This window comes from Prionailurus bengalensis, chromosome X (assembly GCF_016509475.1).
Source record: "Prionailurus bengalensis isolate Pbe53 chromosome X, Fcat_Pben_1.1_paternal_pri, whole genome shotgun sequence".
NCBI classification, from domain to species: Eukaryota; Metazoa; Chordata; class Mammalia; order Carnivora; family Felidae; genus Prionailurus; species Prionailurus bengalensis.
The window spans coordinates 46,709,182-46,725,946 of NC_057361.1; the positions used below are offsets into that span (position 1 = coordinate 46,709,182).

Below are 16,765 nucleotides of genomic sequence, written 5' to 3' on the forward strand. Positions count from 1 at the left end.
AGGAATTTTCTGGTCAGCACCAAAAAAGTAATCTGCCACATGGGACTTCCTTCTCAGTCTCCAAAAGGAAAATGAGGTCATCCACCTAATAAGACCCCTTTTCCCCCAAAGGAAGTGGACTTCATCCCAAATAATCCTTTTTTCTGTTTATGACTTCCTTGTCCTGCCTTTAAAAACCTTTCTCTTTCTGTAAGCCTTTGGAGCTTCCCTCTACTTGGTTAGATGGGATGCTGCCCGATTCATGAAAGGATTAATAAAGACAATTAGATCATTAAAATTTACTCGGTTAAATTTTTGTTATTTAACAACCCAAGCACCACAACTCAAGGCACCAAACCAGGGCCACGCGCGGTCACACCGTCACACATCCACTTTTGGAACGACAGTGCACAGTTAGCCCCCACGAGCCCATTCGGTTACAGCAGTGCACACGCAGTGTCACACGATCACTTGCAGTTAGACCACATGCAATCTCCCCAACACAGTAACAATGTCCCCTCCCCTAAGTCTTCCAGTTACACAAACCCAGAGTCACACCCACTAATTTTCCAGGAGGAGGGCCTAGGGGAAGGCGGTCTAGGCGTGGGGCCTCCGGCTGAGCTGCTTCTGGTAGGCGCTGGGGTTGCCGGGCAGAGAGCGCCTGGGCTCCACATCCCGCTCCGCCATTGGCTGGAGGTCGCGCTGGGGCGGGGCTTGACGCCCGGCTTCCGTCCTCAGTGGCCGAGGAGCAAGTTTGCTTGGAGAGGGTGAACAACTGTCCTGGTTCGCCCGGGAGGTGGGATTTTCAGTGTTTAAACCAGGCAAGCCCCCGGCAAACTCAGAAGAGTTGGGCGAGACTTTCCTGCAGTGGCGCGCAAGGCTGGGTGGGGCGCTTCTAGATCCTAGAGATTTCGTCTGAGAGGGGAGTGGGCAGGGCGTGCCCACTGGAACTAGGCTATTTATTTTCAATTGTAGAAACACATGCTCACGTGAAAAATAGACAAGGAAATCATCATCATCATCATCATCATCACCATCATCATTATTCAGAGGTGGCTCAGGCTTACCTTAGGCCCTCAGTCTCCTTTCCCGTTAACAATGCTTTGTTTCACCTAAGCCTGCGTAAGCCTATTAATGACTTTTTCAGAGTCCTCGCCGGTGACTTGTGTCCCGCCTGGAAGAGGGCAGCAGCAGCCTCCTCAGACTTCCCCGGCCTCCACGCTGGCCCCTCCCACCTACTCTTCACCTGCAGTAGAGAGGTCTGCGTCACATCTCTTCTATGCAATATATTCCCATTTGGTAGTTCCCACCTAACTCAGAGTTAAAGCCTGGGATTTGGCCCCTGTCTCTCTGACCTCAACTCTTAGGACACTTCCCATCACTCACCTCTCTAGAACCCCACTGGTCTTCCTTCTAGATGCCATGCAAATTCCCACTTCGGAGCATTTACACTGGCTGTTCCCTCTGCCTGGAACACTATTCCTTGAGATACTCCGATGGCTTACACTCTTGCTCCTTTCAGGCAGGTCTTCTGAGCTTAAATATCATCTCTTCAGAGACGCCTTCCTCTGACCACCTCAGCTAAAATAGCCTCCCCCCTCAACTCTCTTTTTACATCTGTATTTGTCTTCAGAAAAGAAAATACGTCACTCACTCCCTGATATATGTGTTTATTGTCTGCCTTCCCCATTAGAATGTCAGCTTCATGTTAGCACGAATTTATGTCTCAAGTGTTCACTGCTTGCATCCCTAGCCTGACACACAGCACATGCTCAATAAATGTTTGTTCAATGAACAAAGCAGGAGGATAGAAGTGTAATGAGTGGTGGAGGCTGTGGGGCCTCAATGTTGTGGTCCACCCAAACCATTCACATTAACATCCCCCCCTCCACCCCCACCCCCCCACGCACACACTCACCATGTTGTCGGCAAGCCAAAGAGTTTGGGCTGCCAATTTCCATTTGAATTTATAAATATTAAAAAGCATTAACAGGAGTATAGGATACATATCATTTGGCACCTTATTGTGCATATTTTGAAGTTCTTCATTGTGTCAGTGCCCCTGTAGCCCTGAGTCAAGAAAGTTGGTAGTGAGGGAGAACACACAACATGGGGTCTGTGGGGTATCTCAGAGGAAAGATGTATCATAGGATTTGGGCAGGTGATTTGGGGACAATTCAAAAAAGTGAAAATTTGGTCCAGATTGAATAGTATCCAGAAGTGGGGGTAATTTTATGATTGGGTATGCTACTACATCTTCTCTATAGAGAGGACTAGAAAGAGGCTAAAACTGTAATTGGCTAAAAAAAAAAAAAAAAGAAAGCAGCCACTCATTAATCAGGATAGGGGATGTTGGGTGATTTCTGTGGTTTAGACAATGTCTCTGACGTTTTGTCTGTGTTCAGACATGATTTTGAAGTGGTTTCAATTTTGTCTTTTTTTTTTAAGTTTATTTTTATTTATTTTGAGAGAGAGAGAGCAAGCAGAAGAGGGACAGAGAGAGAGAGAGAGAGAGAGAGAGAGAATCCAAAGCAGGCTCTGCACTGTCAGTGCACAGCTCAATGTGGGGCTCGAACTCATGAACAGTGAGGTCATGACCTGAGCTGAAATCAAGAGTTGGATGCTCAACCGACTGAACCACTCAGGCGCCCCTCAATTTTGTCTTAATCCAATGGTTACAGAATGGCCTTCTCTGATGTTGATATTCTGTGAAATTGTTTATGTTCAATGGGAAAACATTAAAGCCTAACCGTGAATGTCAATCAGGCCAGACTGCTCCCAGAAGTCAGGGGCTGCTTTTCAGTTTCTCGATAGACATTACAAAACTACACATCAGAAAGGTGGTGCCAGTTTCTCTGTACTATACAACAGTACCCGTTTCTTCACATTCTCTCCCACCTGTGTTAACTGGAATTAACGTAAAAACTTTATATGAGTGTGTGTGTGTATATGTGTGTTATATACAATGTTACATTAGTTTCAGGTGTACAATATAGTGATTCAACACTTCCATACAACATCTGGTGCTCATCATGAACTTGCACTCCTTAATTTCCATCACCTGCTTAACTCATTCCACGTGCGCACCCCACCCCCGCCCTGCCGTGTCCCACCCCAACCCCACATCCCTTCTGGTAACCATCTTATATTTTAATTTGGTAAGTGGTTTCCATTGCGCTTTTAATGGATCTTTGATTATTACAGAAGTGGTAATAATTATCACAGAGGTAAGCATTTTTATATGCTTATTGCTCATTTATATTTCTTCTTTTGTGAATCACCTTTCATGTACTTGTATGTGTTTCTGTTGGGGAGTTTGTTTCTTAGTGATTTGTAAGTTTTATATATATATATATATATACATATATATATGTATATATATATATACATATATATATGTATATATATATATTTTTTAACTTTTTTATGTTTATTTTTGAGAGAGAGAGAGGAGAGAGAGACAGAATGAGCAGAGGGAGGGGCAGAGAGAGAGGGAGACACAGAATCTGAAGCAGGCTCACAAACCACGAGATCATGACCCGAGCCAAAGTTGGATGCTCAACCAACTGAGCCACCCAGGTACCCCATAATATATATATTTTAATATATTTAAATATATAAACACATAATACACTATATACACACACACACACTATATATATATATATATATATATATATGATTAACCCATTGTCTGTTAGAGACATATTTTTTCCTAGATTGTCATTGCTTTTTTTTTTTCTTTTTTTTTTTTTTTTAATTTTTTTTTTCAACGTTTTTTATTTATTTTTGGGACAGAGAGAGACAGAGCATGAACGGGGGAGGGGCAGAGAGAGAGGGAGACACAGAATCGGAAACAGGCTCCAGGCTCTGAGCCATCAGCCCAGAGCCTGACGCGGGGCTCGAACTCCCGGACCGCGAGATCATGACCTGGCTGAAGTCGGATGCTTAACCGACTGCGCCACCCAGGCGCCCCAGTCATTGCTTTTTTAAAATTTTTTTTAGTTTATTTTTTGAGAGAGAGAAAGAGAGGGCAGGGGAGGAGCAGAGAGAATCCCAAGCAGGCTCTGCAATGCCAGTGCAGAGCCCAATGTGGGGCTTGAACTCACGAACCATGAGATAGTGACCTAAGCTGAGATCAAGAGTCAGACACTCAACTGACTGAGCCACCCAGGCGCCCCATAAATTGTTATTGCTTTTTAATTCTGTTCACAGTGTTGCCAACATTTTAGTAGTCAAATATATCAGTCTTTTCCATTATGATGTCTCTTATAGATTTTAGCCTTAGATTTTCCATATCCCTATCGGTTATTATTTGCTCATATTTTCATTGTGTGCTTTAAAGAATAAGTTCATATTTTTCATGCTTGACTCTTCCATTTGGAACTTATTTATGTGAAGTGTAGAGCAAAATTTGTATTTTTTTAAATTTAAATTTAAGTTAACATACTGTGAAATACTGGTTTCAGGAGTAGAATTCAATGATTCATCACTTACATACAACACCCAGTGCTCATCACAAGTGTTCTTTTTAATATCCATTGCCCATCTGGCTCATCCCCACCCACCTCCCTCCATCAACCCTCAGTTTGTTCTCTATCATCAAAAGTCTCTTGTGGTTTGTTTCCGTCTCTTCTCTTCACCCCCCTTCCCATGTGCTCTGTTTTGTTTCTTAAATTCCACATGAGTGAAATCATATGGTATTTGTCTTTCTCTGATTGACTTATTTTGCTTAGCATAACACATTCTAGCTCCATCCATGTCATTGCAAATGGCAAGATTTCATTCTTTTTGATGGCTAATATTCCATTATATGTATGTATATGTATATATATGTGCACACACACACACACCCTATCTTCTTTATCCATTCATCAATCGATGGACATTTGGGCTCTCTCCATAGTTTTGGCTATTGTTGATAATGCTGCTATAAACTTCGGGGTGCATCTACCCCTTTGAATATGTATTTTTGTATCCTTTGGGTAAATACCTAATAGTATAATTGCTGGGTCATAGGGTAGTTCTATTTTTAGTGTCTTGAGGAACCTCCATACTCTTCTCCAGAGTGGCTGCACCAGTTTGCATTCCCACCAACAGTGCAAGAAGGTTCCTCTTTCTCTGCATCCTCGCCAACACCTGTTGTTTCTTGTTGTTAATGTTAACCATTGACGTGGTTTCTCACTGTGGGTTTGATTTGTATTTCCCTGATTATGAGTGATGTTGAGCATCTTTTCATGTGTCTGTTAGCCATCTGGATGTCTTCTTTGGAAGTGTCTATCATGTCTTTTTCCCATTTCTTACCTGAGTTGTTTGGTCTTTGGATGTCAGAATCCCAGAGAACACAGGCAGCAACCTCTTTGACCTTGGCCATGGCAACTTCTTACTAGCCATGTCACTGAAGGCAAGGGAAACAAAAGCAAACCTGAACTATTGGGACCTCATCAAGATAAAAAGCTTCTGCACAGTGAAGGAAACAAACAACAAAACTAAAAGGCAAAATTTTATCCTTTACCTTCCCAGTACTTAGGCAAGTTTCCTAACCTTGACAAAGCTATTCCTCTGTAACTGGCTCTTGGCACTTCTTCTTCTTCTTCTTTTTTTTCTTTTACAGCCCACAGCATGCTGAATATTCATGGCTGAAGCCATTCTGCCAGGTCTATTTCAACTCCCATCTTGCTTAGCATGTCAGTTTGTCCCCCAAAGTCTCAAAGCCAGCTATACTTGCATTTTTATGCAAATTGATAGTCTTCATTTGCCTTTTTATGCTTGTGAGTTTTGCCATTTTTTTTCATGAGTCCTAAACACTCCTTCTTAAGGTTATTCTTGGGTATTTTGTTATCATTGTGAAGATAATCTATTTCTTGTTATGTTCTCTGGTTATTGCTTGTACTTGAGAAAATGTTTAATCTTGCTACCCCTGCCTGTTAAGTCTCTGTGTGCCCACTGCCCCCTGTACTTTCCTAACACCTGCCTCCTTCCCTTCAATAAGTTTTTGGAAAGCACGGCCTTCTCAGTATTGTCAGCACATGGTAAGTGCTCAATAATATTTTATGTTTATTATGGGTAATAATTCTCTCCCCAGCCAAGGCAGATACACATCCTAAACATAGAACCATATGTTCCAGTTTATCTGGTTTGCGCCTGTGGCCCAGCATAATTATTGATAGCATCCTTTTTATTCTTAAAATTGTCTAACTTTGGATGACAAAATACATGGTCACCCTATAATTAAAAGAGGACTATTTTAATAAGGAAACAACCCATGGTAATCATAATGCACAGGCAGATCAGTGGGAATTACTAGGGGGCAAAAAGAGACCTGTTTAATCGTATCAAGAAAGCAGCTATTAATTAGCCTTCATGTAGAATTAGGCCTGTTACAGACTCCCCTGCTGCCTAACTCAAATTCATCGTGAAATATAATAAATTGTCTATCTCAAAAAACTACGAAATATTTCAGATGTTATAAAGTATTATAACAGATAGCATTGTAAGGAACACCCACGTTGTCTAGCACCACCCAGCCTAAGAAATAAAACATCACCAACATAGTTGAGGCTGTGTAATTATCCGTCCCAAACTGCATCTCCTTGTCCCCCATAACTTATCCTGAACACTGTGCAGTACTTTGTCATACTTCTGCATGGATTTTCATACTCTTTACATATACAGACGTAGTTTTTCACGCTCTTGGTATGTATGCCATGTAGTAGTTTTGTGACTTTTAAACAGGTCTCATACTTGTCAAGATTGTGCATGTTGATAAATTCAATGGATATTTTTACTGCTACACAGAATTCCACTGTATGAATTTACTACCTACTCATGCGTGTTGGACAATAAATGTTTACACGGGTGAATGCTTTGCTCATTGTTAAGTAGTCCTCTTGTTGGGAGTCAATTTTAAGTTCTAACAACTTGTGGTTCTCTTTGTTTAGTGAAGTTTCTCAACAGTTATACCTCATTTTCTGCTTTATTGAACTGGTTAGAACTGGTGTTAAGTGTTGATAGTGGTGATTGGCCACATTATGCTTCCAGCGTGATGTTGGCTGTTGGTCTAAGGCAACCTCATCAAGGTACTGTCTTTACTTTTAAGTTACCAGTAATAATTTTTAGCAAATGCCTTGCATCGACAGGATTTTTTTATTTGACTGACATTGAGGTGATAAATATTACACCACACACATATCCCAAAGGCAAATCATACTTGGGGTCCCATTAGGTTTCTGTAGTATGCCACTTAATTAGATGCTTTTGTTTTTCAGGGTTATTCCATCTGTACTCCCAGCCTCCATACCCAACTCCCAAACCTTGTACCTCTCCAATTTAAATGTTAGAGGTTTATTCTTTTTTTCCAAGAATCAGTTTTTAACAAAAATTTCTAATGTTTATTTTTGAGAGAGAGAGAGAGAGAGTGGGGGTGTGGCAGAGAGAGAGGGAGACACAGAATCCGAAGCAGCTCCAGGCTCCAAGCTATCGGCACAGAGCCTGGCACAGGGCTCGAACTCAAGAACTGTGAGATCATGACCTGAGCTGAAGTCAGACACTTAAACTGAGCCACCCAGGTGCTCCAAGAATCCGTTCTTAAGCTTATTTATCAATTCTACCATATTTCTGCTTATTCTTTTCATTTCAAAGCCCTGCTGAACTCCCAGCCTCATCTTAGGCCACCACCATCCTTTGCTTGTGTCAATTGGACTCCTACTGCCTTGACCTAGATTAATCTCGCCTTCTTAATCTTGACTCCCAGCCTTGGGATTCAAGTCGAGTGGCTGACAATGGAAAGCCTTCCCTGATCTTCCAGGCTAGGTCAGGTACTTCTCTGGGAACCTGGGGACCCCTTCCTACATCTGTCACAGAACTACTCAGTCTCCTTCTCCTTGGACTAGAATCTCAGTAGTAGGGACAGGGCCAATTCATCTGTCTTCTCAGGTGTCAGCCAGATGAGGCAAAGGTTAAGTGTCAATTTAAAAAAGGGAGAAAATATCTAGCAGCCATTTGCATCAGGGCCAAGGGGGATCAGCTTAAGGGGAAAATCTTTATGAAATAGGACCTCCAGAAAATGAGAAAAACCACACAAAGCAAGCATTACTTGGGGTTGTTTTTCTAACTAAACCTTTATTATTTTTTTTCTTTGAAGGCTGGAACCAAAGTCCTTCGATCAGCTGTAACTGCTGGATGGAGTAAAAACCACAAGAGACTATTGGGTGATCTGTGAACAGACTGGCAGATGACGAAACAAAACCAAAAAGGATGGGAAGACTGTTCTTCTGGAAAGCTAGTCAAATTACTTGCTTATTGAAATTTGTTAGAAATAAACTAAAATATTAAATGAAATCAAAATTTTAAACTGAACTCTAGACTTGAGGCTGTTCTAAAGGCTCACCAAACAGAACTGTCGGTTGGGTTGAGTTCTCAGAATGTTTCTTAAAACCTGGTTTGTTCCCCTCAAGCAAGGTGATGCTTTGTCCTTGGCTGCAATCTGTAACACCATCACTGCCCTCAAGTGCAGGTCCCATTCTAAAAAACATGCTTCCCTCAATTCCTGGTGGCTGCTGATCTCTCCTGATAACTGGGAAACCGCCTTTGAAGAAGGAAGATGCACCAGTAGTGGTGGCAGAGATGGTTTTCTGGAGTCCATTTGCATCTTTTCTCCAGATGTCTAGCATGTGCTCAAGAGTTGTTTAAGTTTGAAAAAAACTCCATTGTGAAAAGTGAGTTATGAAGAGTGCTCTTTATTTGAAACCTCCACAACACAGACGCCAATCTTGTCTCGCATTGAATCATTAGCTGTGCACATCAACACATTCCAAGCACAAATTAAGAAATGCAAACAGAACAAAAAAATATATATATATATAATTTTTTCCCCTATCCAAAGGTTTCAAGTCTCAATGCAGCAAATCCTTCTGAACACAGAATCTGAGGAGCACACTGTTCAAACAGTTGGGACAAACAGGTCCCTGCAAAGGCTAATGCCTTTTTAACACATGGGCTGGGGATCATGGACGGCATGGAACAGGGAGGAGGAGGTGAGGAAAAGGGAGAGGGAGGGAAAATGAGCAGGAGAGGGGCAATGGGTATGCGCTGGGGAAGCTGGGACACACACATGGTGAGTTGATGGATTTCATTTATTGGTTTTTGACATTTTCTTTCGGGTTCTTTTTTGTTTTCATTTCCCCCCATTCCCAGGTCCAACAATGATAGAAAAACCCCACAGTGGTGGGCAGAGCCTTATTAGGCCAGCCCAAAGCCTTCAGAACACTCCTGGATGGCCAATAGTAGCATGTGGCGGAGCTTCTCAAAGCTCTCATAGGCAGGCAGGTCCAGCTGATTAAAACTAGGGAAAGAAGAAAAATCAGTTTGTGACAAAAGATTATAACCAAATCCCTGTGTTCCCATGGTGCCCACTGACATGTCCTCCCTAAGGGAACCTACTCCTCACTTCTTGAAGACTTGCAGTCTTATCCTAGCCTGCTCTGCCCTTTTCTAATCTGGCCCCAATACTGGCCATGAGGCACCTAAAATGTAAATCTGACCCTGTCACTCCTTAAACACCACAGCTTTGCCTATGGGCTAATGTGCAAGCTCCAAGGATGCCTTTGGGGTCACTGGTGATCCAACCTCTGCTGAGTTATTCAGCCTTCTGTTGCCTGCAACCTCTTGCTCCAACTGAGCCCTGGAATACACTGTGCTCTCATGTGGCAGTGTTGACCTGCAATGTCTCCCCAACCTACTGTGAATCTGGGCCAGCTTCTCATCTCAAACATCACCTTTTCCACAAAACTACCAAACTGTGAGCTACCCCAAGGTCTAGCATTGCTGGGGCCAGATTTGGGTTCCTGCCCTTGGGTAGGGGCCTAGAAGCAGCAAATATGCAAGCTCAATCATGAATGCTTAAAACAGGGAACAAATCCTTCCTCTTACCATGTGTGAGCTGAAGGCAGGCGATCTGTGGACCTGTCATCTCGATGGATCTGAAACTTCTGAATGCCATTCATACCTTCAAGGGCAGCAAAGCCTTGCAAGGGCACTTTGGAAGTACCCGTGACAAACTGGAGGAACTTGGCACGGTCAGCTTGGTCGAAAGAACGCAATGCTCTCCAGAACCACTGGATCTGTGGGAAGGGACACAAGAAGCCAGTGTTAGGTAGAGAGCTCTTGGAAAGAGGGGGGATAGGATTTGAAATCTTAGGCAAGTCCCTTCCGTGAAATGGGCTTCAGTTCCTCCATTCATAAGATGAGCAAAAACATCACCTAAAACATGTTCTAGAAGGATGAAGAGTTAGGTGTAAGTAAGCTGTCACCTATACCCCCTTCATGCCCCCAAAGAGTACTGGTTTATGTGGTGTCATACAAACTAGCACTGCTTAGGGATAGGAGAAAGATGCCAGTAGCAGCTCACCTGAATAGAGTTGGACTGGTACTTGTGGTATTCAGTGTTGGATTTCAAATCATCAATGTCAATTGTGGGCAGTCCTGATATGAGTAGCTCTAACTCCTGCTCAGTGAAGATAGAAATGAGGCGCTTTGGAATGATCTCATAGAAGCCTTCTAAGAAAGCTGCCAGCTGTTTACGGATGGCTCCTGGGGAGAGAACCAACAAGCCATGCGGCATCTAAACTCACACAACTGTTAGAGGTCAGAGGTCCTCAATCTGGCTCCAGCTGCAACTAGGATTGTGAATGGTATACCTGCCTCACCTAACACTGTTTCTGGGCCCCTGTATAGGGTGAATTAAGGGAAATATTTTTTGGTCAGGTGTTTGGACTCTGGCTGGGATTTGTGGCTGGCACAGGGGAAGAGAAAAAACAATATCTGTGAAATGAGTGAGGCCTGACCTCTTCCCATATGAGCAACAAGGAGTATAAGGGACATTTCCCCTACCTGTCATTCTCATCTGGCACACCAGGTGTACATACTCCTTCTTATTCTCTTCTGTTACCAAGATGTTGGCCCCATTAGGTTTGAGGTCACGAACTTCACAGACTCCAAACTCTTGGACCTGGAACACCCAAAACACCAATCATTCATACCAGGCTTGGTCCAGGATGGGATTTATACAGCTACCTGGGAATATGTAAAATCTTTGCCATGTCCTGGGCAGAGAGATGAAGCAAGGTCATAAAAAAGTATCTTTTCTCAGGAGCTCATAACTTTGTAATAGAGAAAAGCCAAGGGTTTGGCCTCAAAACACATAGAGGCTGAAAATAAGGAAATTGTCAATGGTAAAAGGGAAAAGGCATGATTAACATGTGTAATATGATACGGTACAATCTGTATGAAAAACAATTTGGAAGAAGACTAACTTTGATATTTATTTATACAATTTTTCTACAATGAACTACTTCTGGAAATGAAGCATATGGAATTGGAGGCTTTAAATACATATATACATATGTATATAAATAAAGAGGAAACAGGAACTTGAATTGTTTTACAAATCCTGGTTTTTCTGTTTGTGATGTCTCATATAAATACCCACTGCTCACTGCACTGCTCACTGCTGGATGGGGAATGGAGCATGGGACTTAAAAGTTGAGATGCTTCCTTAGAAGCATAAGAGATTATCCAATCCCAGTTCAAGGGTGGCCCCATAATGGGTTTCCTGGACTAGCTAGAATGTGCTGTGGTGACAATTTCTTGACCTACCTCAGTGCTGAAGGTGAGGTCATAACCTAGTGTGGAGACATCATTTTCCAGCAGATAAACCAGGCCCTGGTAGAAGTGGTAATCTTCACTCTCCATATCCGTATATCTAGAAAAACATGATCAGGGTCACCATGGGTTAGGGTGCAGGAGAGAAGCATGGGGGTGGGACACAAGAAAAGAACCTGTCAAAAGAGAATGTGGATCCTTTGCCACATCCTCACCTGACAGACTTGCCCAAGATGTGTTTGTAGAAGGACCGAGTAAAATAGCACTCCAGGAGGCGGTTGTCATATACAGCTTTGGCCACAATGCGTCCAACAAACTTGAAGTAGCTGAGGTGGTTGGGGTTGCAGTGGGAAGATGGGTTGATGGTGTAGGTGACCCGGTCACCGGGTGAGGTACGGAACAAGGCATACATAGGATTAAACATCTCCCGAGAGATGATCATATACCACTCCCGTAGGAGCCCTCCAGCATCCTGCCCTTCTTCTCCTTCAAACACTATATACCTGCATAAGAGACCAGAAACAGATGTGCAGAAAGCCCAGGACAAATCCATTCATTATGTAGTATGACCCGAGTGAGTGAGTGAAGCAATGGCTGGGGAGTACAGGATCAGAGAACAGAAGTGAATACAGAGTGCCAGGAAAGCCCAAGGGTAGGGATCTGGGACAAAAAAAAAATGCATCGACAGAAAAGAAGTCCTGAATTATCAGTAAAGGTTCATCAACAGGAAAGGTATAGAGGCTTAAATGAGGGCCTCACTTAGGGAAAGCAGGGAGAGGAGGAATCCAGCGGTGTCAGAGAGGGCTGATCAGGCTGATATCTGTTAAGGATTTGGTGGTGGAGGAGCAGGGCCCAGTCTGTCTCAGAAGTGTCTCTGACTTCCTATATGATTACATGGATGGGGAACCCATGCCACGAGGGAGAGGAGGAATCAAGTTCCTGAGCTCAGGAGCGTCAAACTACTCCCAACAGGTCTTTCATCTCGCTGGCATTAAACTGCTGATCTCTTCTAGGTGGCTTCAGAATCACCAGTGAACAATTACCAATTTGGTGAGGAGCCACTCATGCAAGTGTGGTCTCCCTGAAGCCAGGATACCATCTGCTCAGCAGTCTTCCCATTCCTAATGTAACAACAGAGAAAGCTCTCTGTGAAGCCATCAGGTTTATCCTTATAAATGACAAAGACTCTTCGCTCTGGGATTTGTTGCGTAGCTCATCCCAAAGGCCAGCCTAGCCAGCATTAGACCAGTCTTCTGAGACCAGACCAAGAAGACAGAAGACAGCTCAGTGAGACTATCTATACCAGGTTCCTATTTGGAATTCCTGCTGGGGAGGGCAGCACCTCCCTCAGTTCCTGGGCACATCTGGTGCTTAAGTAAGCCTTCACTACCATGTAGGAAATTGCTCCACCCTCCCATCCTCTTTTCTCTCTTATGGGCTCTTACAATCGATTCTTCATTTCTTCAGGGGATTTCCGGTGCAGTTCACGATAGGAATCTTCAAACACATGATCACGGCGGACGTGCACAGCCATGTCTTCTTTCCGAAGCCCCTCATCCAAACGTTCTAGCTCTTGGCGGAAATATCTTGGGAGGTAGAAAAGGAAAATAGGATTGGGGTGGCAGAGCAAACTTCTGTTTGCTTGATCTTTTTTGTTTTTTTTAATGTTTATTTATTTTCAAGAGTGAGAGAAAGAGAAAGAGAGCATGAGCAGGGGAGGGGCAGAGACAGAGGGAGACACAGAACCCAAAGCAGGCTCCAGGCTCCGAGCTGTCAGCACAGACCCCATGCGGGGCTCGAACTCACAAACCACGAGATCCTGACCTGAGCCAAAGTCCGATGCTCAACTGACTGAGCCACCCAGGCACCCCCTGTTTGCTTGATCTTGATTAGGATGAAGACCCACAGTGATGGTCCTCCCATCCTCCCAACACTTTGATCCTTGCTCCCCACATGTTCCCCTGGGGAAGTGCCCAGTAGTTTGGAGAGGCAGGTTATTCATTACCAACTCTAAATTTTTCCCATCGTCACCGAATAAAGGCCCACAGAGTCTGTGGCAGAGAATTTCTGCTGAGCCATGCTGTAAGTATACTATGGCTACCTGCACCTCCTGTATTAATTACCCCAAAGGATGGAATGGAACTTTAGGAGTCATGTGATTAAATAAAGGTTTTGCACTTCTCTGAGGAAGGATGGAGAAGACCAGGGAGTATTTAGGTATAATGACTGTCAGAGACACAGATGAATCTCTTCCCTCCCACCCAGCACCATTTCCAAGGGCTGCCACCAATGGAAACTTCTTTCTCTGAAAACACTCCTTTGGGAGGAATTTTGGCTCCTTTCTCGGAGAGATGATAGCATTTGAAAAGTTCCCATCCCCACAGCCTCCAGGGCACATACTTGCGCTTGACATCAAAGTCGAGGACACGAATGTAGTCTACCAGGACAGCAAAAGGTCCATCAGCGAGGTGGGTGGTGGACTGCCGTAGGATCTGGTTTAACACAGTGCGGTGAGTCTCTGTGGGGAGAAAGGGACAGCAGGAATCAGCACGTCCTGGTTCCCAGAAGACTACACGATAGCCAACCAACCAGCAACTTTCTTATTTCAGAGAAAAAAGTGTGGCACAAAAGGGCTTTCAGATCCGGTCCCTACCCTCACTAGCTTCATTCTCTTTCTCCCCCTACCCACCCAGCCACCCCCTCCCACACTCTCTCTCTCTCTCTCAGTCCCATCCCTTTCCCCCATGAAACAGCTAAGAATAAAATGTATGAAATGACCCTGTAAAAAAAATGAATCCTTCTACGCTGGAGGCCTAAGAGTTCCCTGTACCTGCAAAGCGAAGGAACTTCTGCGTGTCAGGGGGCAGGCTTGAGGAGATGTGCATAGACGAGGGCTCCCTGGAGAAGAATGGGTCAAGGGAGGAAGGAGTGGCTGGGGTTAAGGGGGCAGGGGAGAGTGGAGGAGGCTCGTCCTTGATGTGTGCCAGCTGGCTCTCACGGGTGTCTCGGACAGGAGGCTTGCTCTCTCGCTCTGTGGCATGGACCAGGAAGAAGGCCTCGACGGCTGGCTGTAGCACTGGGGGTAGGAATGATAGGGAAGTTTTGAAACTTCAACATACAAACCTCTTTTCCTTCATGATCAAATTACAAAAGTACAGTATGGAAGAAATACTGAAAACCTGCAGGAGAAATACAATGGTAACAAAGAAAAATGAAGCCACAGAGGAAGTCTGAGCCTCCTTGAAACTAAAGAAAAATGGAGGGGCGCCTGGGTGGCTCAGTTGGTTACGTGTCCAACTTCAGCTCAGGTCATGATCTCGCGGTCCGTGAGTTCGAGCCCCGCGTCGGGCTCTGTGCTGACAGCTCAGAGCCTGGAGCCTGTTACAGATTCTGTGTCTCCCTCTCTCTCTGACCCTCCCCTGTTTGTGCTGTGTCTCTCTCTGTCTCAAAAATAAATAAACGTTAAAAAAAAAATTAAAAAAAAAATAAATAAAAATGGAATAGGCTACCAGTTATAAAGATTCCCCTGGTCTAAAAAGCGAAAGGTACCAGCTACTAAAAGAGAAGGCAAATCTTTTTTTTCTGATACTAAAGTGACAGAATTTGAATTCTCCTTTGAATTCTCATTTCAGAGACAGTGAGGGGGTGATCTAGAAGGAAGAAAGTTAAGCTGGCAGAAAGGGCCCAGAGCAGATCAGTGGGTTGGGACCTTGGCCCAAAGGCCACAACTCACCTAGCACCGCATGCTGGTCATGGGATTCCTCCAGTTCCTTTAGACACTCTCCCAGCATGTCCCATAGCTCGTCCAAGCTCAGCTGCTCACTGAGCAGGGGTAACTCAGGTGGCCTCTCCTCCTTCTCCTTCTCCCCTTGTGAGGTTCCATCTGAGCCTATAGGCCACACAGAAGAGAGACAGAAAGCCTTTGAGGTATTTCCTCCATTTAGCTTTTTCCCAGACCAGCTGTGCAGGCCATTAGATCAAGTAGACTGGCTCACCGGCTACTAAGTAATACTGAGTGACATCTGGAAGTAAGCTCTAATCCTACACTGGATAAAATTTAAATTTAAATAAAATTAATACAATAAAAAATTTGGTTTCTCACTTGCAAGAGCCACATTCAAGGAAACTGAAGCCAAGAGAGATTTGCTTCAGGTACCAGTCACTAAATGGGGGAGCCACAACTGAAACACGTGCTGTCTCCACATCTAACATCACATCACAGTTTCTTAACTCCAGGAATTGTAGTGTATGCTACGAATCTCTAATAAGGGCGTGAGATGGTGATATTGATCTTCGTTGGTAAAAGCTTATTAACGTTTACAAAAACCAGCGTTCAGTGGAACTGGAAAACAGAGCTTATATATGTAGAGAGCAGCGGACCCAGCAGACACTTCATGAAGACTGGCTCTTTTGGTGCACTGGAAACAGGAAGTAGTACTGACCGATGGACGGAGTATCCTGAGCACTGGGAGATGGCTGGTCCACATCCATGGGTGACTCCTCCCTCCGGACAGAGGCCTCTGACTGGCTTGACTCCGACTGGATAAAAGGGAGACAAAGTCACATAAAGGGTGCAATGCAACTCTGCTTTCCTCAGGGAGAGGCTAGAGGCTGTTTCTACCCATTCTCACACATACTAAGTTTGGAAAGAGCTTTCCTATATATTTGGTCAGAAAACCCTGTGGCTTTCCAGAAAAGAATGGCCTTCCCACCTCCTTTGCTGTCCTCCACCCTGAGCTAGCAAGCTTTTCCGAAAAGCTCCTTAGATTCCTGCATTGCCTCCACTCTACTCTTGACCTATATCTAGTCAGACACCAGCCTTCTGGATACAGACTTGGAAGACTTCTTCTGGGGACAGATTACATATATGCGCATCTACATATAAAACTCAAGTGAACAGACTGTAGGTTTGGCTCTCTGTTTCTGTTTGCTCAGAAAAGGGGAAATAATAAGGGAAAGCCTTTGATGGGTGGCATTATTCACAAAGCCAACATCTACCCTATCAGGTGTGGGAAAGACGGGGCAGAAAAAAGTACTTCATAATAATAGCTGTTTTCCCTTTCTCCCTTGTTGGGAGTCACAGCCTGCAAATTCTAGGACGTTCCCAGCATGCTCAATGAAATCA

At 44.1% G+C, this 16,765-nt stretch overlaps 1 protein-coding gene across 14 annotated transcripts in view; it reads right to left on the minus strand.

The window, feature by feature from the left end:
• Positions 1–8,697: 8,697 nt before the first annotated feature.
• The window catches only part of HUWE1 (HECT, UBA and WWE domain containing E3 ubiquitin protein ligase 1), a 166,300-nt gene continuing 158,232 nt past the window's right edge, over positions 8,698–16,765 (minus strand). For all 14 annotated transcript variants that reach the window (XM_043570269.1, XM_043570276.1, XM_043570266.1 and 11 more), the window contains 11 exons: positions 16,083–16,179; positions 15,374–15,529; positions 14,471–14,716; positions 14,041–14,158; positions 13,086–13,226; positions 11,856–12,143; positions 11,635–11,740; positions 10,870–10,987; positions 10,388–10,569; positions 9,910–10,100; positions 8,698–9,322 (listed from right to left, as the gene is read on the minus strand). In XM_043570269.1, the coding sequence (XP_043426204.1) occupies positions 9,220–9,322; positions 9,910–10,100; positions 10,388–10,569; positions 10,870–10,987; positions 11,635–11,740; positions 11,856–12,143; positions 13,086–13,226; positions 14,041–14,158; positions 14,471–14,716; positions 15,374–15,529; positions 16,083–16,179 (1,746 nt within the window). In that variant the 3' untranslated portion in view covers positions 8,698–9,219. The remainder of the gene's footprint in view (positions 9,323–9,909; positions 10,101–10,387; positions 10,570–10,869; positions 10,988–11,634; positions 11,741–11,855; positions 12,144–13,085; positions 13,227–14,040; positions 14,159–14,470; positions 14,717–15,373; positions 15,530–16,082; positions 16,180–16,765) is intronic.